The sequence below is a fragment of the Trachurus japonicus genome, chromosome 1 (genome assembly GCF_045865225.1).
Source record: "Trachurus japonicus isolate A0001 chromosome 1, Traja_1.0".
Lineage (NCBI taxonomy): Eukaryota > Metazoa > Chordata > Actinopteri > Carangiformes > Carangidae > Trachurus > Trachurus japonicus.
In genome coordinates, this window is record NC_140907.1 from 38141641 (window position 1) to 38161473 (window position 19833).

The following is a 19833-nucleotide window of genomic DNA, read 5'->3' on the forward strand; positions in this document are numbered from 1 at the left end:
GTAAAAAAAAACAGAAATATTCAGTTTACATCGATACAAAGGATATTTACCTTTAATCAGTTATTATCAATTACCAATTCCACCTCTCTCTCTTCTCTCCCTCCTTCCTCTCCTCCCACCCCTCTACTCTTTCTCCTCCCTCTCCTTTTCCTCCCCTCTCTCTTCTCTCTCTCCTCCCTCTATTCCACCTCCCCTCTCTTCTCTCCCTCCTCCTTTTCCTCTCCTCCCACCCCTCTACTCTCTTTCTCCTCCCTCTCCTTTCTCTCCTCGCTCTCATCTCCTCCCCTCTCCCACCTCGCTTCTCTCTCTCCTCCCTCTCCTCGCTCTCATCTCCTCCCGCCCCTCTACTCTTTCTCCTCCCTCTCCTTTTCCTCCCCTCTCTTCCACCTCCTCTCTCTTCTCTCCCTCCTCCCTCTACTCCCTTTTCCTCTCCTCCCACCCCTCTCCTTTTCCTCCCCTCTCTTCCACCTCCTCTCTCTTCTCTCCCTCCTCCCTCTACTCCCTTTTCCTCTCCTCCCACCCCTCTCCTTTTCCTCCCCTCTCTTCCACCTCCTCTCTCTTCTCTCCCTCCTCCCTCTACTCCCTTTTCCTCTCCTCCCACCCCTCTACGCTTTCTCCTCCCCTCTCCCTCATCGTACCTCTCTCTCCTCCATCTACTCCTTTTCCTCCCCTCTCTTCCACCTCTTCTCTCTCCTTTTCCACCTCCACTCTTCAACCTCCACTCTCTCCTCCCTCTCCTTTTCCACCTCCACTCTCTTCTCTCCCTCCGCCCTCTACTCCTTTTCCTCTCCTCCCACCCCTCTACTCTTTCTCCTCCCTCTCCTTTCTCTCCTCGCTCTTATCTCCTCCTTTTCCTCTCCTCCTACCTCGCACCTCTCTCCTTCCTCTCCTTTTCCTCCCCTCTCTTCCACCTCCTCTCTCTTCTCTCCCTCCTCCCTCTACTCCTTTTCCTCTCCTCCCACCCCTCTACTCTTTCTCCTCCGTCTCTTTTCTCTCTTTCTCCTCCCTCTCATCTCCTCTCCCTCCTCATGCGTCTCTCCTCCCTCTCTTCCACCTCCTCTCTTCTCTCCCTCCTCCTTTTCCTCTCCTCCCTCTCACTTTCCACCTCCTCTCTCTTCTCTCCCTCCGCCCTCTACTCCTTTTCCTTTCCTCCCACCCCTCTACTCTCTTTCTCCTCCCTCCCCCTTTTCCTCTCCTCCCACCCTGCTTCTCTCTCTCCTCCCCTCTCTTCCACCTCCTCTCTCTTCTCCCTCTACTCCTTCTCCTCTCCTCCCACCCCTCTCTTTCTCCTCCTCAGGCTGGTTAATCAATCAGTATCTGACCTGTTAACTGATGGTGGCGCTATGAGTCGACCCTGACGGCTTTTTAACTCATTTGCATACTCATTAGCATAATTATCATAACGACCCAGACTCAGTACCAATGTACCAATTAACACTGCTAAAAACTTATCTTTTCTCCTTGTCATTCACTCCCAGCTAAGCAAGCAATCTTGGCTCTTGGCTCTTTTTTTCCCTCTCTCTCTCTTTTTATTCTTTCTTTTTAATCTAGATTTGTTTTATATTGACTACTATCCCTTGTGTTGTTTTAATTGTTTGTTGTAGTGTTTGTGATTAACTGTGTTGTGCTTTTGCAATTGTACAGCACTTTGGTCAACTGAGGTTGTTTTAAATGTGCTTCATAAATAAATTGTGACTTGACTTGACAGTGTAACCGAGTTCTCTTTGGGTTCTGGCGGGGAAAAAAACAAAAAGACGCACCTGGAAGAGGTTCCACAGGTCCATGAAGTACCCGGAGAACATGAGCTTCTCGGTCTTGGAGATGAGGCAGTAGGTCATGAAGCTGAAGTACTGCACCAGCTTGGTGGTGCCGTGCACGCTGGCGTCCACGTAGAGCTTGGCGCGGCCCAGCAGCCCCAGCAGCAGGTTGTACACCTGGTGCAGCACCACCGTGGTGTCGGGCGACAGCGGCAGCTCCCGCGTCGGCAGGTGGAGGGAGCGCGTGGAGCGGAACATCTGGCGGAACGAGTTGCTGGGGATGAGCGACACCAGGAGGTACGCCGCCGCTAAAGGACACACGGAGAAACACGGTGAGGAAGCAGAGAGGAACAGAGTGAAGAATCGTAGCGTTCTCAGATACCCCTTTTCCACCAAACTGGATCCAGTGCTGGTTCGGTGCTTAAAAGGGATAGTTTACCCAAAATTGAAATTTCTTTACTCATTATCTCCTCCCCCTCATGTGGACTAAGGGCTGGGAGAAGTTTCAGAGTCCTCCGTGGCTTCTCTGAGTTACAGGGGGTCTCGGCGTAGCAGTGCATGTCCATATGACGGTTGCAAATGGATACCAACTGTCTTCATAACAAAAAGACACACCAAAAAACATCCAAATACCTCCATGCTGCTCGTATGTAATGTCCCTTTTGTATTGAAGCCCCGAAATGCAAAATTGTCCCAAAAAAAATTAAATAAGTCTATATTTCAAGCTCGTTTTGTAGCGGAAGTTCGTCAAATTTGGACAAACCAGGGTCCGTTCTCTTCTCTGAGTGTCGAGAAGCTTCCGCTACAAAACAAGCTTGAAATATAGACGTATTTAATTTTTTTCGGGACAATTTCTCATGTTGGGGCTTCAATACAAGACGGACATTACATACGAGCAGCATGGAGGTATTTGGATGTTTTTTGGTGTGTCTTTTTGTTACGAAGACAGTTGGTATCCATTTGCAACCGTTATATGGACATGCACTGCTACGCCGAGACCCCCTGTAACTCAGAGAAGCCACGGAGGACTCTGAAACTTCTCCCAGCCCTTAGTCCACATGAGGGGGAGGAGATGATAATGAGTGAAATTTGAATTTTGGGTGAACTATCCCGTTAACTCCTGGTTACCGTGGTGACAGGTTAAAAACACGGCGGTGGCGTTCTTACACGTGCGGACCCGGGGGTAGTTGTGCGCCAGCAGGAAGCGCTCCACCCAGTTCTCCATGTTCTGCAGCACCCAGCTGTGGGCCAGCTTGTTCCTGGGGGTCTGGACGGCCAACCAGTCCAGACACTGGGACGGGTTGTACTCGATCACCTGACAGGAAGGAAACACACACACACACAGGAAGTCATGACAGGAAGTAAACACACACACAGGAAGTCATCACATCTGGACTGTTCCTGTCACCAAGGGGGTGGAGGATCGGACTACACGCAGGCGTAGTTCACAGTCGGCCATATGAGGACGGGCAACTGTCTCTGACTCTGGCTGCAGTTACAGTGCAGTAGATGGTGATCCAGTCATCTGCACTAAAAAAAACCATTCATAACTCTGTGTAAAATAAATCAGTATGTAGCTATTACTTTAACTATTTGCATAATGTCACTATAATGTTACTTTTACAAAAAAAAAATACATTATTAAAATTATCCGTGATTCTAAATATGCTGCATCATAACTGCATAGACGTTCATAAAAATCTAACCATTTTGAAATCGGACAAAAACTGAGCAAGTTATGGTCATTATAGCAGAACATGCAGCAGAGGCTTAATGCTCTGAGGGAGAGAGTTGCCCGTCCCAAGATGGCCGCCGTTCTGGCTACGCCGTGTCTTTGGGAAACAGCTGCGGGTGAGTCATCTAGTTCTTATATATGTCTATGCCTGTCACTACCCGATTTGTGTAAATACTGGTCTGCACATGCGCGAACCGGCCGCCATCTTTGACCGCTGTCTACGGCAACTCCACTTGGACAAAATTCATTAGGGCACTGAGTCTGCTTAAAGTTCTGTAAATTTAAAATACGGTACTACTGTACTGTAAAGTTGGGATATGTTTGGGTGGGTGTTACATTTAGTGCATATAAAGTTAATATATTAATAGTTTATTCAGTGAGTGTTGTGGAAGTTGTGATTGTTTGTGGTTGTCATGGTGATGAGGCCGGCGAGAAAAGACGAGAGTAAACACTAAAAAGTCGCTTCTGTTTTCTGAGCATCAAGATCCAAACCACCACAACCAACCCTCAGTTTACATTACTAATAAAGTTTTTAAAAATAAAATAAAAAGATAAACTGTCTCTGGCGACGCACACAGGGCAGTGGTCCTAAGTCAATTCAACTAAGTTTGTCCAAGTGGAGTTTCCCTACGTAGCTGTCACAAATCGGGTAGTGACAGGCAGTACTTTGTCACTCAGCGCTTTATAAATAAAGTTTATTATTGAACCAGGTTCTGGTTCTGGTTCTGGTTTTACCTCCCAGATCCTCTGCAGGATGTAGGAGGCGAACGACGGCATCCCAGGAGGTCCACCTGCAAACTCCATTAGCATGGTGAGGAGCTTGAAGAACGGGTTGGCAGCCTGGGAGGGGGGGGGGGGGAGGAGGAGGGGAACGAAGGAAGGAGGAGGAAAAAACGGGGAGATAGAAAAAAAAAGGAGCAGGAGGAAGAGGAGGAGAAAAAAGGAAGAGGAGAGGAGGGGAAAAAGGAGGGGGGAGAAGAGGAGAAAAAAGGAAGAGGAGAAGGAAGAGGAGGGAAAAAAGGAGCAGGATGAGGAGGGGGATGAAAAAAGGAGGAGAAAAAAAGGGAAGTGAGAAAAAAGAACAGGAGGAGGAGGAAAAGGAAGAGGGGGAGAAAAAGGAAGAGGAGGAGAAAAAAAGGAGGGGAAAAGGAGGAGGAAGAAGAGGAGAAAAAAGGAGTAGGAAAAGGAAAATGAAGAGGAGGAGGAGGACAAAAAAGGGGGAGCGAGGAAAAAAAGGAGCAGGAGGATGAGGAAGAGGAAAAGTAAGAGGAGGAGAAACAAAGAGGAGGAAGAGGAGTAGGAGAAAAAAGGAGGAGGAGGAGGAAAAGGAGAAGGAAAAAGAAAGAGAAAAAAGGAGAAAGAAGAGGAAGAATAAAAAGGAAGAGGAAGACAAGGAAAGGAGAAGGAAGGGGAGGAGGAGGAGGAGAAAAAGGAAGATGAGGATGAGAAAAAAGGAGGATTTAATGAAACAACAGTGGAGTGAAGCAGAGTTTGATTAACAAATATTTTCTTAATGAGGTTTGATCTGTGTGACTGAACGTTACATCATTTAATATTAATTTATGCAAATGAGTTTGGTTTATGTAAATGAGTTTAATTTATGTAAATGAGGGTTTTTTTTACCTCTGGAGTCAGTTTAGCGATGGAGGTGAAGAGCATCGACACGATCTGCACAGGAAAACAACCACACGTTACAGTCAACAAGAGCAACAACAACAGCAACAACAACAACGTCTCCGTGGCGATGGACCTACGTGCTCGGCCAGCCGGTTGTTATAGCGACAGAGGCTGAAGATGAGGTTGCAGGTCTGTCGGATGTTGATGCCGTCTCTGATGTGCTGGAAGAGGAACGGGAAGCCCTTCCCTCCGGTCAGAGCCGCCATGTCGCTCTGGGACAGGGTCAGGTGTCTGCACACACACACACACATCAGACACCGTCTCCATGGTAACGCACAGCTGTCATCATATTATGGTGTGTGTGACTGTCCGTACCTCTCGGAGCGAGACTGCTCCACCAGCAGAGCGATGAGGGCGATCATCTTCTCCAGAGCTGCAGGACGATACTTCTCCTCCGCCAGGGACAGGATGTCCTCCTCCTCGTCCTCCTCCTCCCCCTCCTCCTCCGACAGCACCTCCACCTGAGGCTACGCGCACACACACACACACACACACACACACACACACACACACACACACACCATGAGGAACAACACACAGGAGGAGGTTTGGCACCAAACTCAGGAGGATTTGTGTGAAACGATCACAGATTCTGCTTTAAAGTTTAGACTTCATGTGGATCATTAATGGGATATTCCTGCGTAAATTTAACCCATGGTCTAACGCAGTGGTTCTCAACGTGAAATTTAACCAGTTTTTTCTCAAAGTTTTAATTTTTTTTAATTTTACCACTTTTTCTAGATTTTTAAAAAAACTTTTTTTCTTTTTTGAGAAATTTTTTACTTTATTTATTTATTTATTTTTTTTAGAATTTTTACCACTTCTTCCAAGAAATGCTAAAACGTTTTTGGAGAAATTGTACCATTTTTTCCCCAGAAATGTCTCTATAATATTTCCAAAAATTCACCACAAAAATTCACAAAAGTAACATTCTTCAGTCTAAATATTTGTGTATTTCCGGTGTTTACTCAAAATTTGGTCCAATGAGGGTCCATTGGTCTAATTTGTGTCAATTTAGGGGTCCTTGATGTAAAAAAGTTTGAGAATCACTGGTCTAACGCACCGTGAGACCCAGTAGTTTTTGTTTCTTGAAAAATAAATAAATAAAATATAATATATATATAATAAAATAAATATGGAGATATGACATTTTGTCCGTCGTATCGTCCAGCCTTCGTTCTTCCTGCTGCTGTGGAACCACTCACGTTCTCGGGGCCTTTGGTTCCCATGTAGAAGTGCACCATGATGGAGATGGCCTGCAGCGACAGCAGGAACTGACTCTGTGGACACAAAATAACATTATTTTTTTTTTTTAGAAAATTACATTTACTAGAATAGAAATAGAATAAAAATTTGAAAAAGAGAAAAGTTCATGTGGTTTGTCCCTCACAGGCTGCTGTAGGAACACGGCAGCTATGAGAAGCAGGAAACTAATCAACAAACATGATTATTATAGATCCTGAATCCTTCACACACACACTGACCTCCTCCTCCCCCATCTTGGCGAACTCGTAGAGGAAGGCGAAGTACTCGGTCAGGTGTTTGCTGTGCGGCTTGACTCCGTGCTCCATGATGGACAGCAGCGTCTTCACGAAGCGCGTGACGCACGAGCGGCTGCCGATGTCCTCCACCGGACCGTCCATGTCGTCAGAGCTGAGACGGACAGAGGACAGAGAGGAGGAGTTAGAGAGGAGGAGGAGGAGGAGGAGGAGGAGGAGGAGGAGGAGGAGGAAGAGGAGGAGGAGGAGGAGGAGCAGCTCAGTCTGTCCTGTCCTCTCTGATGTGGAGCCACTGAACTTTCCCAGAATCCCCGGGGTGAAGAGACTCTGGTGACACACGGCGCCGACTGAGTCTCTGTCGCCATCAGATTCACAGACACAACAACATGAATGTGAGCTGCACCCCTCTGATGGCTCACACACACACACACACTCTAAACTCATATTAAACACATTTTTAGTAACATGTTAAAACCTAACACATGTTAAACATGTATTATAAACATGTTAACCCTCTTCTAACCCATTATAAACACGTTAAACCAATTTAAACCTGTTATTAACTTGTTAAACATGTGTTATAAACATGTTAGACTCATTATAAACCTGTTAAACCCCTTTTGAACCCATTTAAAACAGTTATAAACATGTTAAACCTCTTTTAAACCTATTATAAACATGTTAACCCCCTTTTAAACCTATTATAAACATGTTAAACCCATTATAAACCCATTATAAACATGTTAAACCCCTTTTAATCCCATTTATAACCTATTATAAACATGTTAAACCCCTTTTAAACCTATTATAAACATGTTAAACCAACCTATTATAAACATGTTAACCCCCTTTTAAACCTATTATAAACCTATTATAAACATGTTAAACCCCTTTTAAACCCATTATAAACATGTTAAACCTCTTTTAAACCCATTTAAAACCTATTATAGACATGTTAAACCTATTTTAAAACCCGTTATAAACATGTTAAACCCCTTTTAAACCTATTATAAACATGTTAAACCCCTTTTAAACCTATTATAAACATGTTAAACCCCTTTTAAACCTATTATAAACATGTTAAACCCCTTTTAAACCCTTTATAAACATGTTAAATCCCTTTTAAACCCATTATAAAGATGTTAAACCCCCTTTAAACCTGTTTTAAACCTGTTATAAATATTTTAAACCCGTTTTAACATGTTAAACCCATTTTAAACCTGCTATAAACATGTAAAACTCCTGTTATAAGCGTGTTAACCCCGTGTTCACCCTGAGCAGCAGTGACCTACCCGTCCTCCATGCCCGGCTGCAGGTACAGGTGAGCGTGAACCGGCCGCAGCCTCTGGATGACGTGGATACACAACCTCTGGAACATCTGCAGCACAGAGGAAGAGGAGGAGGAGAAAAAGGAGAAAAGAAGGAGAAGGTCAACACCACGAGGCGAGGAGACGTCTGACCTCTGACCTCTGACCCTCCCCTCACCTGTCTGACGATCTGATTGGGACACTTGATGAGGATCTGCATCGGCCACCAGTTGTCGTCGGCCATCCGGTCCAGGAACCACTGAGGAAACACAGGAGTGCATGGGTCAGTTACCACGGCAACAGACACCGACCGACAGAGTGTAATCCAATCCAATCCAATCCAATCTTATTTATACAGCACGATTTAAACAAACACAAGGTTTCCAAAGTGCTGCACAGCAAGATAAAACACAATAAGTAACACAACAGAAGCACAATAAAACAATGGACACAATAAAGATAACATAAAATACGATAAAACAGAATTAAAATCAATGAGATAAAAGAGATGCAAGATAAAAGACAGTAAAATCAAATAAAAACAAAGGGTTAATGAATGAAATCGGACCTCGCAGGCCGCCTGGCTGTTGTTGAACTGTTTGGTCAGGAGCTCGATCCACTGCAGCATCGTCGGCTGGAGGAAACACACACAGATTCATTCATTTAAATAATAATATAATAATAATATATATAATTAACCACTTAATGAGTGTGTGTGTGTGTTTGATGTCGGTGTGTAGAGTGTGTTACCTTCTCCTTGGAGTGAATGAACGTCTCCAGAACAAACGACGTGCTGAGCTGATAAAAGAAAAAGAAGAAAAGATATTTTATAAAATCTGAGTCAGAATCAACATCATAAATTGAATTCATCTGTTTTCCACAAACCTCACGTCCTAATTTTATTATCATTATTCATTATTATAGAGATTTTCAGCTGTTTATAAAGTACCTTTAATCAGAATTAATCACGTTTCCAAGTCTTTTATCCCTTGTGCCTTTCAGTTTTTAAACCTGGACTTTTTACTTTTTATTTATTTTTTAAATGTATTTATGATATTGTGTTTTTCTCGACGACTGCTCCCTAAAATGAACTACTTACTTATTTATTCATATGTATGCATGTTCATATGTAAGCATGTATGCTGTTTCTGTTCTGGGGCTTCACTTTTAACTAATTCATTAATGTGTTGAATGAATGAATATGTTTGTAATAATGGAAGCTGCAGGGACAAATAAAGTTGTATTCAATTCAATTCAAACTGACTTTCTGAATAAGTAAAGTGAGTCCAAGCAAATTTCCATCAGTATGATAAATCGTTATGTTGCGATAAGTTTATATAAATTAAATTCAACCTTTATTCCCACACTGTACAGCCTAAACCTATGACACCATACATAGTTAAGTCCATTAATTTCTTTTGTATGTAATTGTTTTCAATTAAATATTATTTAAATATATTGTTAAGTTTTACTGACAGAAATTTGCTTGGATGTATTTTAGCTCCTGTGTTTTGACCTCTCAGGGCCACCGTACCAGCAGCAGGAGCAACAATAACTGATGGGATGAAAATTAAAAACTGAATTCATGCAACTAAAACATATATAATTCATTTTATGTAACATAAACATGGAAAACTCCTGTTATAAACACGTTAAACCCTTTTTGAACATGTTAAACCTGTGTTATAAACATGTTAAACCCTTTATAAACACGTTTTAAACCTATTATAAACATGTTAAACCCTTTATAAACACGTTTTAAACCTATTATAAACACGTTAAACCTGTCATAAACATGCTAAACCCTTATAAACACGTTTTAAACATGTTATAAACATGCTAAACCCTTTATAAACACATTTTAAACCTGTTAGAAACATGCTAAACCCTTATAAACACGTTATAAACATGCTAAACCCTTTATAAACACATTTTAAACCTGTTATAAACATGTTAAACCCTTTTTAAACATGTTAAACCCCCGTTATAAACATGCTAAACCCTTTATAAACACGTTTTATACCTGTTATAAACATGCTAAACCCTTATAAACATGTTTTAAACCTGTTATAAACACGTTAAACCCTTTTTAAACATGTTAAACCCCTGTTATAAACATGCTAAACCCTTTATAAACACGTTTTAAACCTGTTATAAACATGCTAAACCCTTTAAAAACACGTTTTAAACCTGTTATAAACATGTTAAACCCTTTTAAAACCTGTTATAAACATGGAAAACTCCTGTTATAAACATGTTAAACAAACATAATTCATACTATTAGTAGCATTATTATTTAGATAGACGTTGCTAAAAGAAAAATCATCATGAACCGGTTGTTCTGACCTTGGCCGTCATGAGGGACACGGCCTTGGGGTCCGGTAGCGTGCTGGGGATGCTGCTGCACAGCTGCCACATGAAGCTACCACACAAACAAACAGACAGAGAAAACCAGAGCGTTACTATGACAACGAGAGCAGCAGCAGCAGCAGCAGCAGAAACCGAAGAGGTCTCATGTCCGTTTCCTCCTGGTCCGAGTCTCACCCGAAGTACGTGTGCTCGAAAATGTTCTTGTCCTGGAGGAACTGCATGTTGTCGTGCCAGATCCACTGCAGCAGAGAGACGGAGGGTTAGAAACACAGAAGTGATTTAACTGAGTTTAACTGTTCTTTATTAAATAATCATCGTTAGTAAATGTTAAAACCTCAACGGGGGACGAAAAATGAATGATTGACTGATTGATCGATTGTTTGCCGATGTTCTTTTGTCTTCTTTCTCTCCATCATGTGTTTTGTTCTCTCTTATCATCACAAGCTACCTTAATATATCTACCCCCCCCCCTTTCTTTTTTTACCCTTTTCCTTCTCTCTTTCCTTTTCTTTCTTCTTTTTCATTAGCTACTCTTAATTGTTTAGTTTAGTTTATTTATTTATTTCATTCATTTATCGAGCATAAAAACAAAAAATAAAATAAACAATGACAATACTGTAACTCTTGAATGAAAGGGGGCAGAAAGAAGCAAACTTATATTGTCTACCCCTTGTTACAAAGAATTAATTCACAAATTAGATAGTGTAGTACCTACATCGATTAGATAGTACCTACATCGTCTAGTGCTGTGTCATGGCTTGTCTTGTCTTGTCATGTCTTTGTGTTTGTTTTATGTTTTATTTTATGTCACAATAAAAGAAAAAAAAGGAAAAAAAAGAAAAGAACCTCGAGCAGGTCAGGAGAGACGTCGAAGCTGAAGTCCTTCCCGTTCTCCTCCTCCAGCTCCACGCGCTTGTAGAACAGCATGTAGGCACTGTGGGTCTGAACAAACAAACAAACACAGGTCAATACGGGTCAGAACCAGTGGTACCGGTCTGGACCGGTCTGGACCGGATCAACACGGGTCAGAGACAAGAAGCTCAGATCAGAAGCGTCCTCACCTTCTCGAAGGAGAAGTCCATGAACTTGTCGGTGACGGAGTCGTAGGTTTTAGTCTGGAAGAGAAAACTCAGAGTCAGAGGAGGTGATGATGTCATGATGTGATGTCATGTGATGATTAGGGATGTAACGATGCATCGAGACACGAATAAAAATCGGTACAAATGCGTGACGACTTGCATCGGTTGAAATATAAAAAAAAAACCGTGATGCGCGAGAACAAAGTCTCTGGTGAGAAGTAGCTTACATTATCTCAAAAGTCACTGGTCGATTCAGTTGTTCGGCACCAGACGCCGCCGCCACGCACACACAGCTACTAATTCACTCTCTTTTCTCTCTCTATCTCTCTTGTCCCTCAGTAAAAGCCCTACAACCTTTCATACACGGTTCAGTCATATTGATTTTGATTTAATTTTGACAAGCCTAGGCTCCAAATGTTTATTTTGGTTCATAAACTATTTGATTTTTTTTAATTGAACGACTATTTCTAAATAAGACTAGTTTTACTTGTGATAAAAGGTGATAAATGATGATGTGCAGTGTATCTGTAGTGATTTTTTCAGACTATCTTTCTCTTATGAATTAAAGATCATTTTATTAGGTCATAATTTGTCTGTAGCTAATATTTTGATTTAAAAAGAATCGTGAGAAAATCGTAATCGTGAACAAAAAATTGTGAATCGAATCATGAGTTGAGTGAATCGTTACATCCCTAGTGATGATGTGATGTCATGTGATGATGTGATTAGTTTGAGCTCGTACCGTCATCTCTCCTCCGAAACACTCTGATGCGAGCTGCGCGGAGTCGAAGGGCTTCACCTCGGCGTCGTTGAACAGGTACCTGCCGGACAGAGTAGGAAGATTAACCCTTTAACCCCGGCTCCACGTGTTCACTGTTCCTTTATCTCCCAACTTGAGCCAAACTCAGGACAGAAAATCATCATCTGAGGTATTTTCGAGTAGCCTGCCAAGCCAGACTATCTCATCAACATGTCTAGTCTGGTAACGAGCAGTAGACCTCGGCTCAATCCAGGGGGCGGGATGAAGGCTGTCTTTCAAACTGCCTCTGCACCAATAGGGTAGCGCTACGACCAATCAGAGCAAAGAGCAGGATGACGTTAGCCTGACAAGCCAGTTAAAATGTTCGAGACTCAAAAAGTTCCTATGGCTCGTTTCTAGACCCACCTACGGAGCAAATAGATTTGCTGCCGCTAGGGGGTAGAGAGATTTCTAGGCTAATATTTTCCAGAGGTGGGAGAAAGTCCCTATGTTGCAAGTCCAAGTAGAGTCTCAAGTCTTTGCTCTCAAGTCCCAAGTCAAGTCCAAGTCCTAAGATTTTTGTTTCGAGTCCCAACCAAATCGATTATAATTAATGATACATAAAGATCATGACCACGCCTCAATTGTTAAATTGTTAAACATGTTTAATATTTACGATTGTCGGCACCGACCGTTTTACGAGCCGATTGTTGGGAGAATTTAACTCTTAACACACCACACACCGCAGAAGAATCTCATAAAATAATCTTAAGAGCTTAAGATAATCGGGCGATTTTTGTCTTTGGTCCGAAGGGGGAAAATCGGGGCAAAATCAGCCAGATTATCTTTATGTGTGTGGCAGGCTTTAGAATGTTGGAATTAATTATACAGACTGATAACAGGAGTGGGTTCTATAGGAACGTCTCTGGCTGGCTGCTACAGTAACATTGATGTGACACTTTTTTAAAATATTTTAATATTTGTGCTTGCTGCATGTGACTTGACTTGAATTCAAGTCTTTCCTCTCAAGTCCAAGTAGAGTCTCAAGTCTTTGGCATCAAGTCCCAAGCGAGTCCAAGTCTTTTTTTGATTTGATCAAGCAAGTCTTAAGTCATCAAAATTGGGACTCGAGTCCAAGTCAAGTCTCAAGTCTCGAGTCCAAGTCCACACCTCTGGTATTTTCATTATAAAAGTCTGTTTTCTACTGTCTGATACGCTATTGGCTGCTGCAGCTGTCAATCAATCAATATCCTCGTTAAGTCCCTCCCTCCCCGACCAGGAAGCATGTGATCCTGTGGAGCTGGATGAGGCGTTCGAGGCCCGTCTGTAACTCTCACCACTTGTTGTTCTTGTACGCGTGCGGGTTGACGATGTCCCTGATGAAGCTGTAGTAATGGCCGCCGTCCGCCGTGCCCGTGTGCACCGTCACGCCGATCAGGTCGTACTCGTAGCTCTCCGTCACCTTCGACTCGCCTTCTTCCCGAAAACCTGAGAAGACACACGGGAAACAAAAACGAGACGACAATTCATTTTTATTCTCTCCTAATCATCGTCCTGATCAATGAGCCGATCGACTGGGTTTATACAGGAATCTTCAAGTTAATTCTAATACCTTTTTAAGACTTTTTCAAGACCTTCTCAATATTTTTCAATACCTCACCGCCACTTCAAGCTGTAACCATTTAACCTCAATGACACTTTTAACTTAACAGTTTTAGTTTGTGATAAAGACTATAGAAGACCACTATGATACAACAGAATTCAAAATAGGCTGGGATAATAAATCAAAGGCAAAGTTTATATTAAAAAAAAAAAACATTGCTCCACTCTCAAAAAACAAAAACAACAATCTTCTTTTCTTTTTTATGTACCGGTTCATCTTTGTTTTTTAATAAAATGAATAAATTCACACACTTTCACAATGTTTTTTAGGACTCAAAACTCTTGGACAGCTAATTCAGAAAAAATACCTTCAAAATTTAAGACTTTTTAAAGTTGTGAAAAGACTTTTTAAAGGGACAACGAGGAGTTTCTATTTGGTTAAAAAAGTCTCACGTTAATGTGGATGAATCTACGTTACCACTTGTTAATGGTCCATTTTCTATAAATCTATGGTTTTGTCTCTATGGTTATTTTGTTATTATTAGTGGTGGTGGAAATGCTGGGCGAGCCGACCAGCGTTTCTTTACTTTCGGTTTCGTGGCGAGTCATGAGAATAACGCCACAGAATCTCCGTTTATGGTGGGAACTACGACGGTATGTGATCGTCTTCCAACCTCTGACTTTAATTCTTGATGAATGAAAACATGAGTCTGTCTTGCACCGGTCAAAGAATTTCACGGTGCGGAGGCTTATAAATCAATCAATCAATTTGTTTATTTCGGGCATGTCAATTAAATCATCATCATCACACTTCATCAAGTAATACAATACACATGGCCGAAAGGGAAAGCGGGAGAAGCAAAAGCTGATCTAGTCCCGCCCCCATTACCCACAGAATAAAATCTTTTATCATAATCTTTTCTTTTCTTTTGCTTTTTACATTTTGACACAACATGTTCCAGCAGTAGGTGGTATACAGAGCTGAAGTCTAGCTCTAGACAGTACATACAGATTACGTGTGTGTCTGCACATGTGTCCATATTAGTCCGTCATGAGTGAACAACAGTCTCGTCTTGTAGCCTGGCATGTCACAAAGTCACAGAATGGTCCAATCGACAGAGAGCAAAAGTCCAGTGTACTTATTATTTGTTGGGATGGTGTGAGAGCCCTTTTATGCCATTTTTCTTTTGTTCATCCGTCTCCTCTGCAGCTTTCGCCGCGCTTAGCTTTGCCATATCCTCCCGAGTTTTAGCTACGTCAGCTCGCACAAATGTAGTGTGAAAACGCTTCGCTTTTCCAAAACTCCTCGTTGTCCCTTTAATACTTTTTAAGGGTCTTAATTTTCCCAAAAATGATTTATCACTTTTTAATACTTTTCAAGACCCCGCGGATAACCCCGATCGATAACGTTATTGATCGGTTCGCGGCCGTGACTCACCCTCCTTCCTCTCGCCCTTCCCCATGAGGAAGTCCTCGGTGTACGGCGTCATGTCGAGCCGCAGCGGGAACGAGAAGTGGGTGTTGACCTTCTCCTTCATCATCGTCACCATGTTGAAGGTGTAGCGCATCGTGTTGAAGCTCAGGATGCGAGGGAGCTTCTTAAAACAAGCCCTGAAGAGGAGGAGGAGCAGGAGCAGGTGCAGGGGGGAGGAGGAGGAGGGGGGAGGAGGAGGAGGAGGAGGAGGGAGGAGGAGGAGGAGGAGGAGGAGGAGGAGGAGGGAGGAGGAGGAGGAGGAGGAGGAGGAGGAGGAGGTGCAGGGGGGAGGGGGAGGAGGAGGAGGAGCAGGGGGGAGGAGGAGGAGCAGGAGGAGGAGGAGCAGGGGGGGGGCGGGGGGGGAGCAGGGAGGAGGAGGAGGTGCAGGGGGGAGGAGAGAGGAGGAGGAGGAGAGAGAGGGAGGGGAGGAGGAGGAGGAGGAGGAGCAGGAGGAAGAGAAGGAGGATGAGGGGAAGGGGGGTAGAGGAGGAAAAAGAAGAAAAGAAGAGAGAGGAGGAGGAGGAGGAAGAGGAGGTGAAAAAAGAGAAGGAGGAAGAGGACCAGGAAGAGAAGGAGGGGGAAGAGTAAGGAAGGAAGAAAAAGGAGAAGGAAGAGGAGGAGAACGAGGAAGAGGAGAAGGAGGAGGAGGAAGAAGAGAGGGAGAAGGAAGAGGAGGAGGAAGGATGAAGAGGAAGAGGATGAAAAAAGGAGGAGAAAGAGGAAAAGGAGGAGGAGGAAGACGAGGAGAAAGAGGAAGAAGAGGAGGAAGAGGAAAAGGGAGAAAGAGGAGGAGAGAGGAAGAAGAGGAGGTTAAAACCTTCATCACGGTGCTGCCGCTGTTTACCACGGTGACGGTTCAGGTGCGTTGAGGTGCGTCCAGACCTTTTCTCAGCGCGGACCTTCTTCCCGCACTGGGAGCAGGTGTACATGTTGTCTCCCTCCAGCGTGTCTTTGATGGTGACCTCATCCAGGGACTCCTGAGGGACGACATCATCACAGCATGACATCATCGTATGACGTCATCACAGCGTGTCATCATGGTATGACGTCATGTGACCGGTCATGTGACGTGCATGTCACTACCCGATTTGTGACAAAACAGGTCTGCACATGTGCAGACCGGCCGCCATCTTGGACCGCTCTCTACGGCAACTCCACTTGGACAAACTTCATTTGGGCTCTGCCTGATTTGCGTACAATCGCAAGTCTGCTTAAAATACGGTACTGTGAAAATGATTTTTTTTTTTTAAAACCCGCGGAGGTCCGTCATAAGACAGCCGCGGCAGACTCGTTTATTCAGTGAGTGTTGTGGTAGTTGTGATTGTTTGTGGTTGTCATGGTGATGAGGCCGGCGAGAAAAGACGAGAGTAAACACTAAAAGTCGCCTCTGTTCCTGTTTTCTGAGCATCAAGATCCAAACCACCACAACCAACCCTCAGTTTACATTACTAATAAAGTTGTTTTTTTTGTTTTTTTTAAATAAAAAGATAAACCGTCTCTGGCGACGCACATAGGGCAGTGATCCTAAGTCAATTCAACTAAGTTTGTCCAAGTGGAGTTGCCGTACGTAGCCGTCACAAATCGGGCAGCGATGCAAATCGGGTAGTGACAGTGGCGTGGTACTCACGTAGATGTTCTTCATGTCGGCCACCTGGCAGCGGACCGTGTAGAACTCCTCGGCCGTCTGACTCACGTGGTCGCAGTCCTGCAGCACGGGAAGACAGGAAACAGGAAGTTCAACAACAATTACACAATAAAACGCTGCGGCGCTGAGGTCGAGTGTCATCAAAGGCATCACAACGTAAAACATGACATCATCGTGGTGAAGCATCGTAAAGTTCACCGCAAGAACACGACGTTAAACTCAATTAAAAATGGTGGACGTCTAAATTGGGGGGCTTTTATTTTGTAGAGACATGAATGCTGACCAGTTTTCATTTAAAAAAAGTTTAATATTAAAAAAAAAAGAAGAAAGAATAAAACAAGATATAATTTCTTCTTCATCCTCAGAAAAAGTGAAAATAAAACACATTTTTAGAGAAGAAATGTTAAATTTGAATGTATTAATTCCTATTTTGTCCACTTCCTGTCACATGACCCCGCTCCCACTCACCAGAGACACCACGTTGTTGGTGATGACGCCTCCGAACAAAGTCTTCACCGTGTTTTTCTGGAGGAAAACACAAATAAAACATGCGTTACCAACACATTCAGACTTTTATTTTGACGGGTCACCATGTTGATACAGTGATATACATTTATTTAACTGTAATTTCATCTTCCTGTGACGTATTTCCTGTTTCTGCTGTTGGTCCTGACTTCATAATCTGAGTATTTGTAAATCCAGGATTTGTTCTTAACAATTTTCTTCTTTACATTGCGAGACGATTTTCCTCAAAATGAACGTTTCATCCAGTCAGTTTTATATTTTGTTTTTTTCCGACACGTCTGAAACTGCAGATTATTATAAATGATGTCATCAGGTCTTTTAATAAAGTTGTGTATTCAATGTCACTGAGGAGTAGGGGTGTGCATTGGCACTGCCCTCACGATTCGATTCGATTACGATTCAGCAGGTAACAATTCGATTCGATTCGATTCTCCGATGCATTGCGATGCATTGCAATGCATCAAAATTCTACTGCACACAACACGGCAAATTTTTCATCAGTCATGAAATATTGAACAACAGATTTTATCGGCTGCTATGTATTATCACTCTCCTGTATCTTTGACATAAATGTCATAAAATAAAATAAAATTGAATGGTACAGGTATTGGATATGGGATTTTCAAACCTGAAAAAGAAAACATAAATCACTTCTAGGGCTGCCCCCAAAAATTAGCCGACCAAAATTTCATTGGTCGATTGGTCGCAGGAAAAAACAAACAAACCTTTGGAGCCGTGTCTTGTCAATATTAACTCAAAATCAATATGACTTAAAGCAGATATCAGTGGAATGTTTTTGTTAATATAAGTCCTAAATAGTCCTATTTTCCGTCAGCAATCACTTACATGAAGTATTTCAGCCTAAACACGAGTCTCTCCGTCACTCTGCTCTGCTGTAACCCGAGGAGAAAATTTTCCTTGTGGGATACAAGTGTTATCCAATGAGGGGAGAGAACGGCATGAAGGGCTGTGTGTGCAGCCAAGGGATGCGCGTGAATGTGGTGACGTAGCACGAGGACCAATTGACCCTTTGTTGGCCTTCTGATTGGTTGCTGATCCACCAATCAGAGCGCTTCTCCCCATGTCACATGTTGCACAACATTCTAAGGTTGGACAACCCTGGAATGAAACCCTATGAAACGAGATAGGTAGACAGCAAGTTTTTCGGCAAAAACTACTTTATAATTTTTCAATATAGTTAAAATGTGCCTGGGGTTCCTGCAATAGCAACTCACGATATCTGAAACGTATTCATGGAGTCATTTTTATCCCATTCCCCAAACCTAAGACATCAATAAACATGTAGGCTACTGTATTACTTTAACCTACTGTTATGTATTTAGTTGAGCTTAGAACTAATAGGGTTTGGGGGTGGTCCACTAGGGGGAGCTGTAGACATAGGTCAGGGGTTAACTGCAAAGTTTTGTTTGTTGTTGTGTGCAGTCCTCATGAGAAGTGAGCCTGTTTTTCCCTGGCTGTATTACTGAAGTGCTATTGAAGCTCATTCATTCTCCAGTCCACTCTCTGGTCGTGTTCATAAACAGAGAAGATCTAATACCTTCAAAGTTATCTAGCAAACGTAACATTACCGCTACTAATGTCTTTTGAACTTTGTGAAGTTTTACGAGGAAAAACGGGAGATCGGCGGAGATTAGCTTGTAGCTAACGTTAGCTAGCGTCGTTAGCTACTAGCTAGTGAGTGACCAAAACAATGATTTTACCCCATTTTTCGGAAAAGTCAGGTAATGCCCGTTCAATCGCTCTTTAGCCACGTCTGTCCTCTATCATGGACACTATTTTTCTGATGTATAAGTTAATTCAAATTTTCCTTACAAGCAATTTAAATCTGCCTAATTTTCAATGGTTTCCAATGGGAGTTAACCCTTCCGTGACCATTGTTTGTCCAACCTAGCAACAGTAACCGTGGGGGGCGGGGCCTTGACAAAGGGTCAATTGATGCCTGACAAGGGCGGGGGCTGCTAACTCATGGTGCGTTCAAGGAAACTCGTACTTTGTGTTTTTCCTTCCTGTGAAGTCATACCAGTTCGATCTGGTACGAGTTCACGGGTCGGAAGTTACGAGTGGCCGTTATAGGGAACTTTCACAGACAACAGGACGGTAAAAACACGAGCTACGGGTTACCTGGAACGCTACCAAGTCGTAGTTGTGACTTGAAGCTGTAACTTACGGTTTCAAAAGCCTGCCTTGAACACAGCATTAGCCGAAACGGCCGTGCCGCTGTTATCTGCTTTAACTATATGAAAGACTACGGGGCTTTTATTTTGAAGGGCCCGATACAGGAAGTCGTGACACTTTCTGTTGTGGTTGTTTTTACACGGCACGGCAGGTCTCTCTCTCTCTGCATCAGAGACCCCCGTCTTACACAGCCTGAGCTCAGTCACTCCCCCTCCTCTACTGTGTTTA

General features: G+C 43.0%; 1 protein-coding gene across 1 annotated transcript in view; it reads right to left on the reverse strand.

The window, feature by feature from the left end:
- usp34 (ubiquitin specific peptidase 34) overlaps nucleotides 1-19833 on the reverse strand; it is a 91286-nt gene that overhangs the window by 12623 nt on the left and 58830 nt on the right. The window contains 22 exon segments of the mRNA XM_085787507.1: nucleotides 1761-2065; nucleotides 2925-3072; nucleotides 4228-4332; nucleotides 5116-5160; nucleotides 5247-5400; nucleotides 5485-5636; nucleotides 6375-6449; nucleotides 6654-6822; nucleotides 7961-8046; nucleotides 8154-8234; nucleotides 8544-8609; nucleotides 8726-8773; nucleotides 10322-10397; nucleotides 10520-10584; nucleotides 11192-11287; nucleotides 11407-11460; nucleotides 12167-12245; nucleotides 13501-13651; nucleotides 15204-15376; nucleotides 16122-16216; nucleotides 16867-16944; nucleotides 17353-17409. Of these exon segments, the coding sequence (XP_085643633.1) occupies nucleotides 1761-2065; nucleotides 2925-3072; nucleotides 4228-4332; nucleotides 5116-5160; nucleotides 5247-5400; nucleotides 5485-5636; nucleotides 6375-6449; nucleotides 6654-6822; nucleotides 7961-8046; nucleotides 8154-8234; nucleotides 8544-8609; nucleotides 8726-8773; nucleotides 10322-10397; nucleotides 10520-10584; nucleotides 11192-11287; nucleotides 11407-11460; nucleotides 12167-12245; nucleotides 13501-13651; nucleotides 15204-15376; nucleotides 16122-16216; nucleotides 16867-16944; nucleotides 17353-17409 (2358 nt within the window).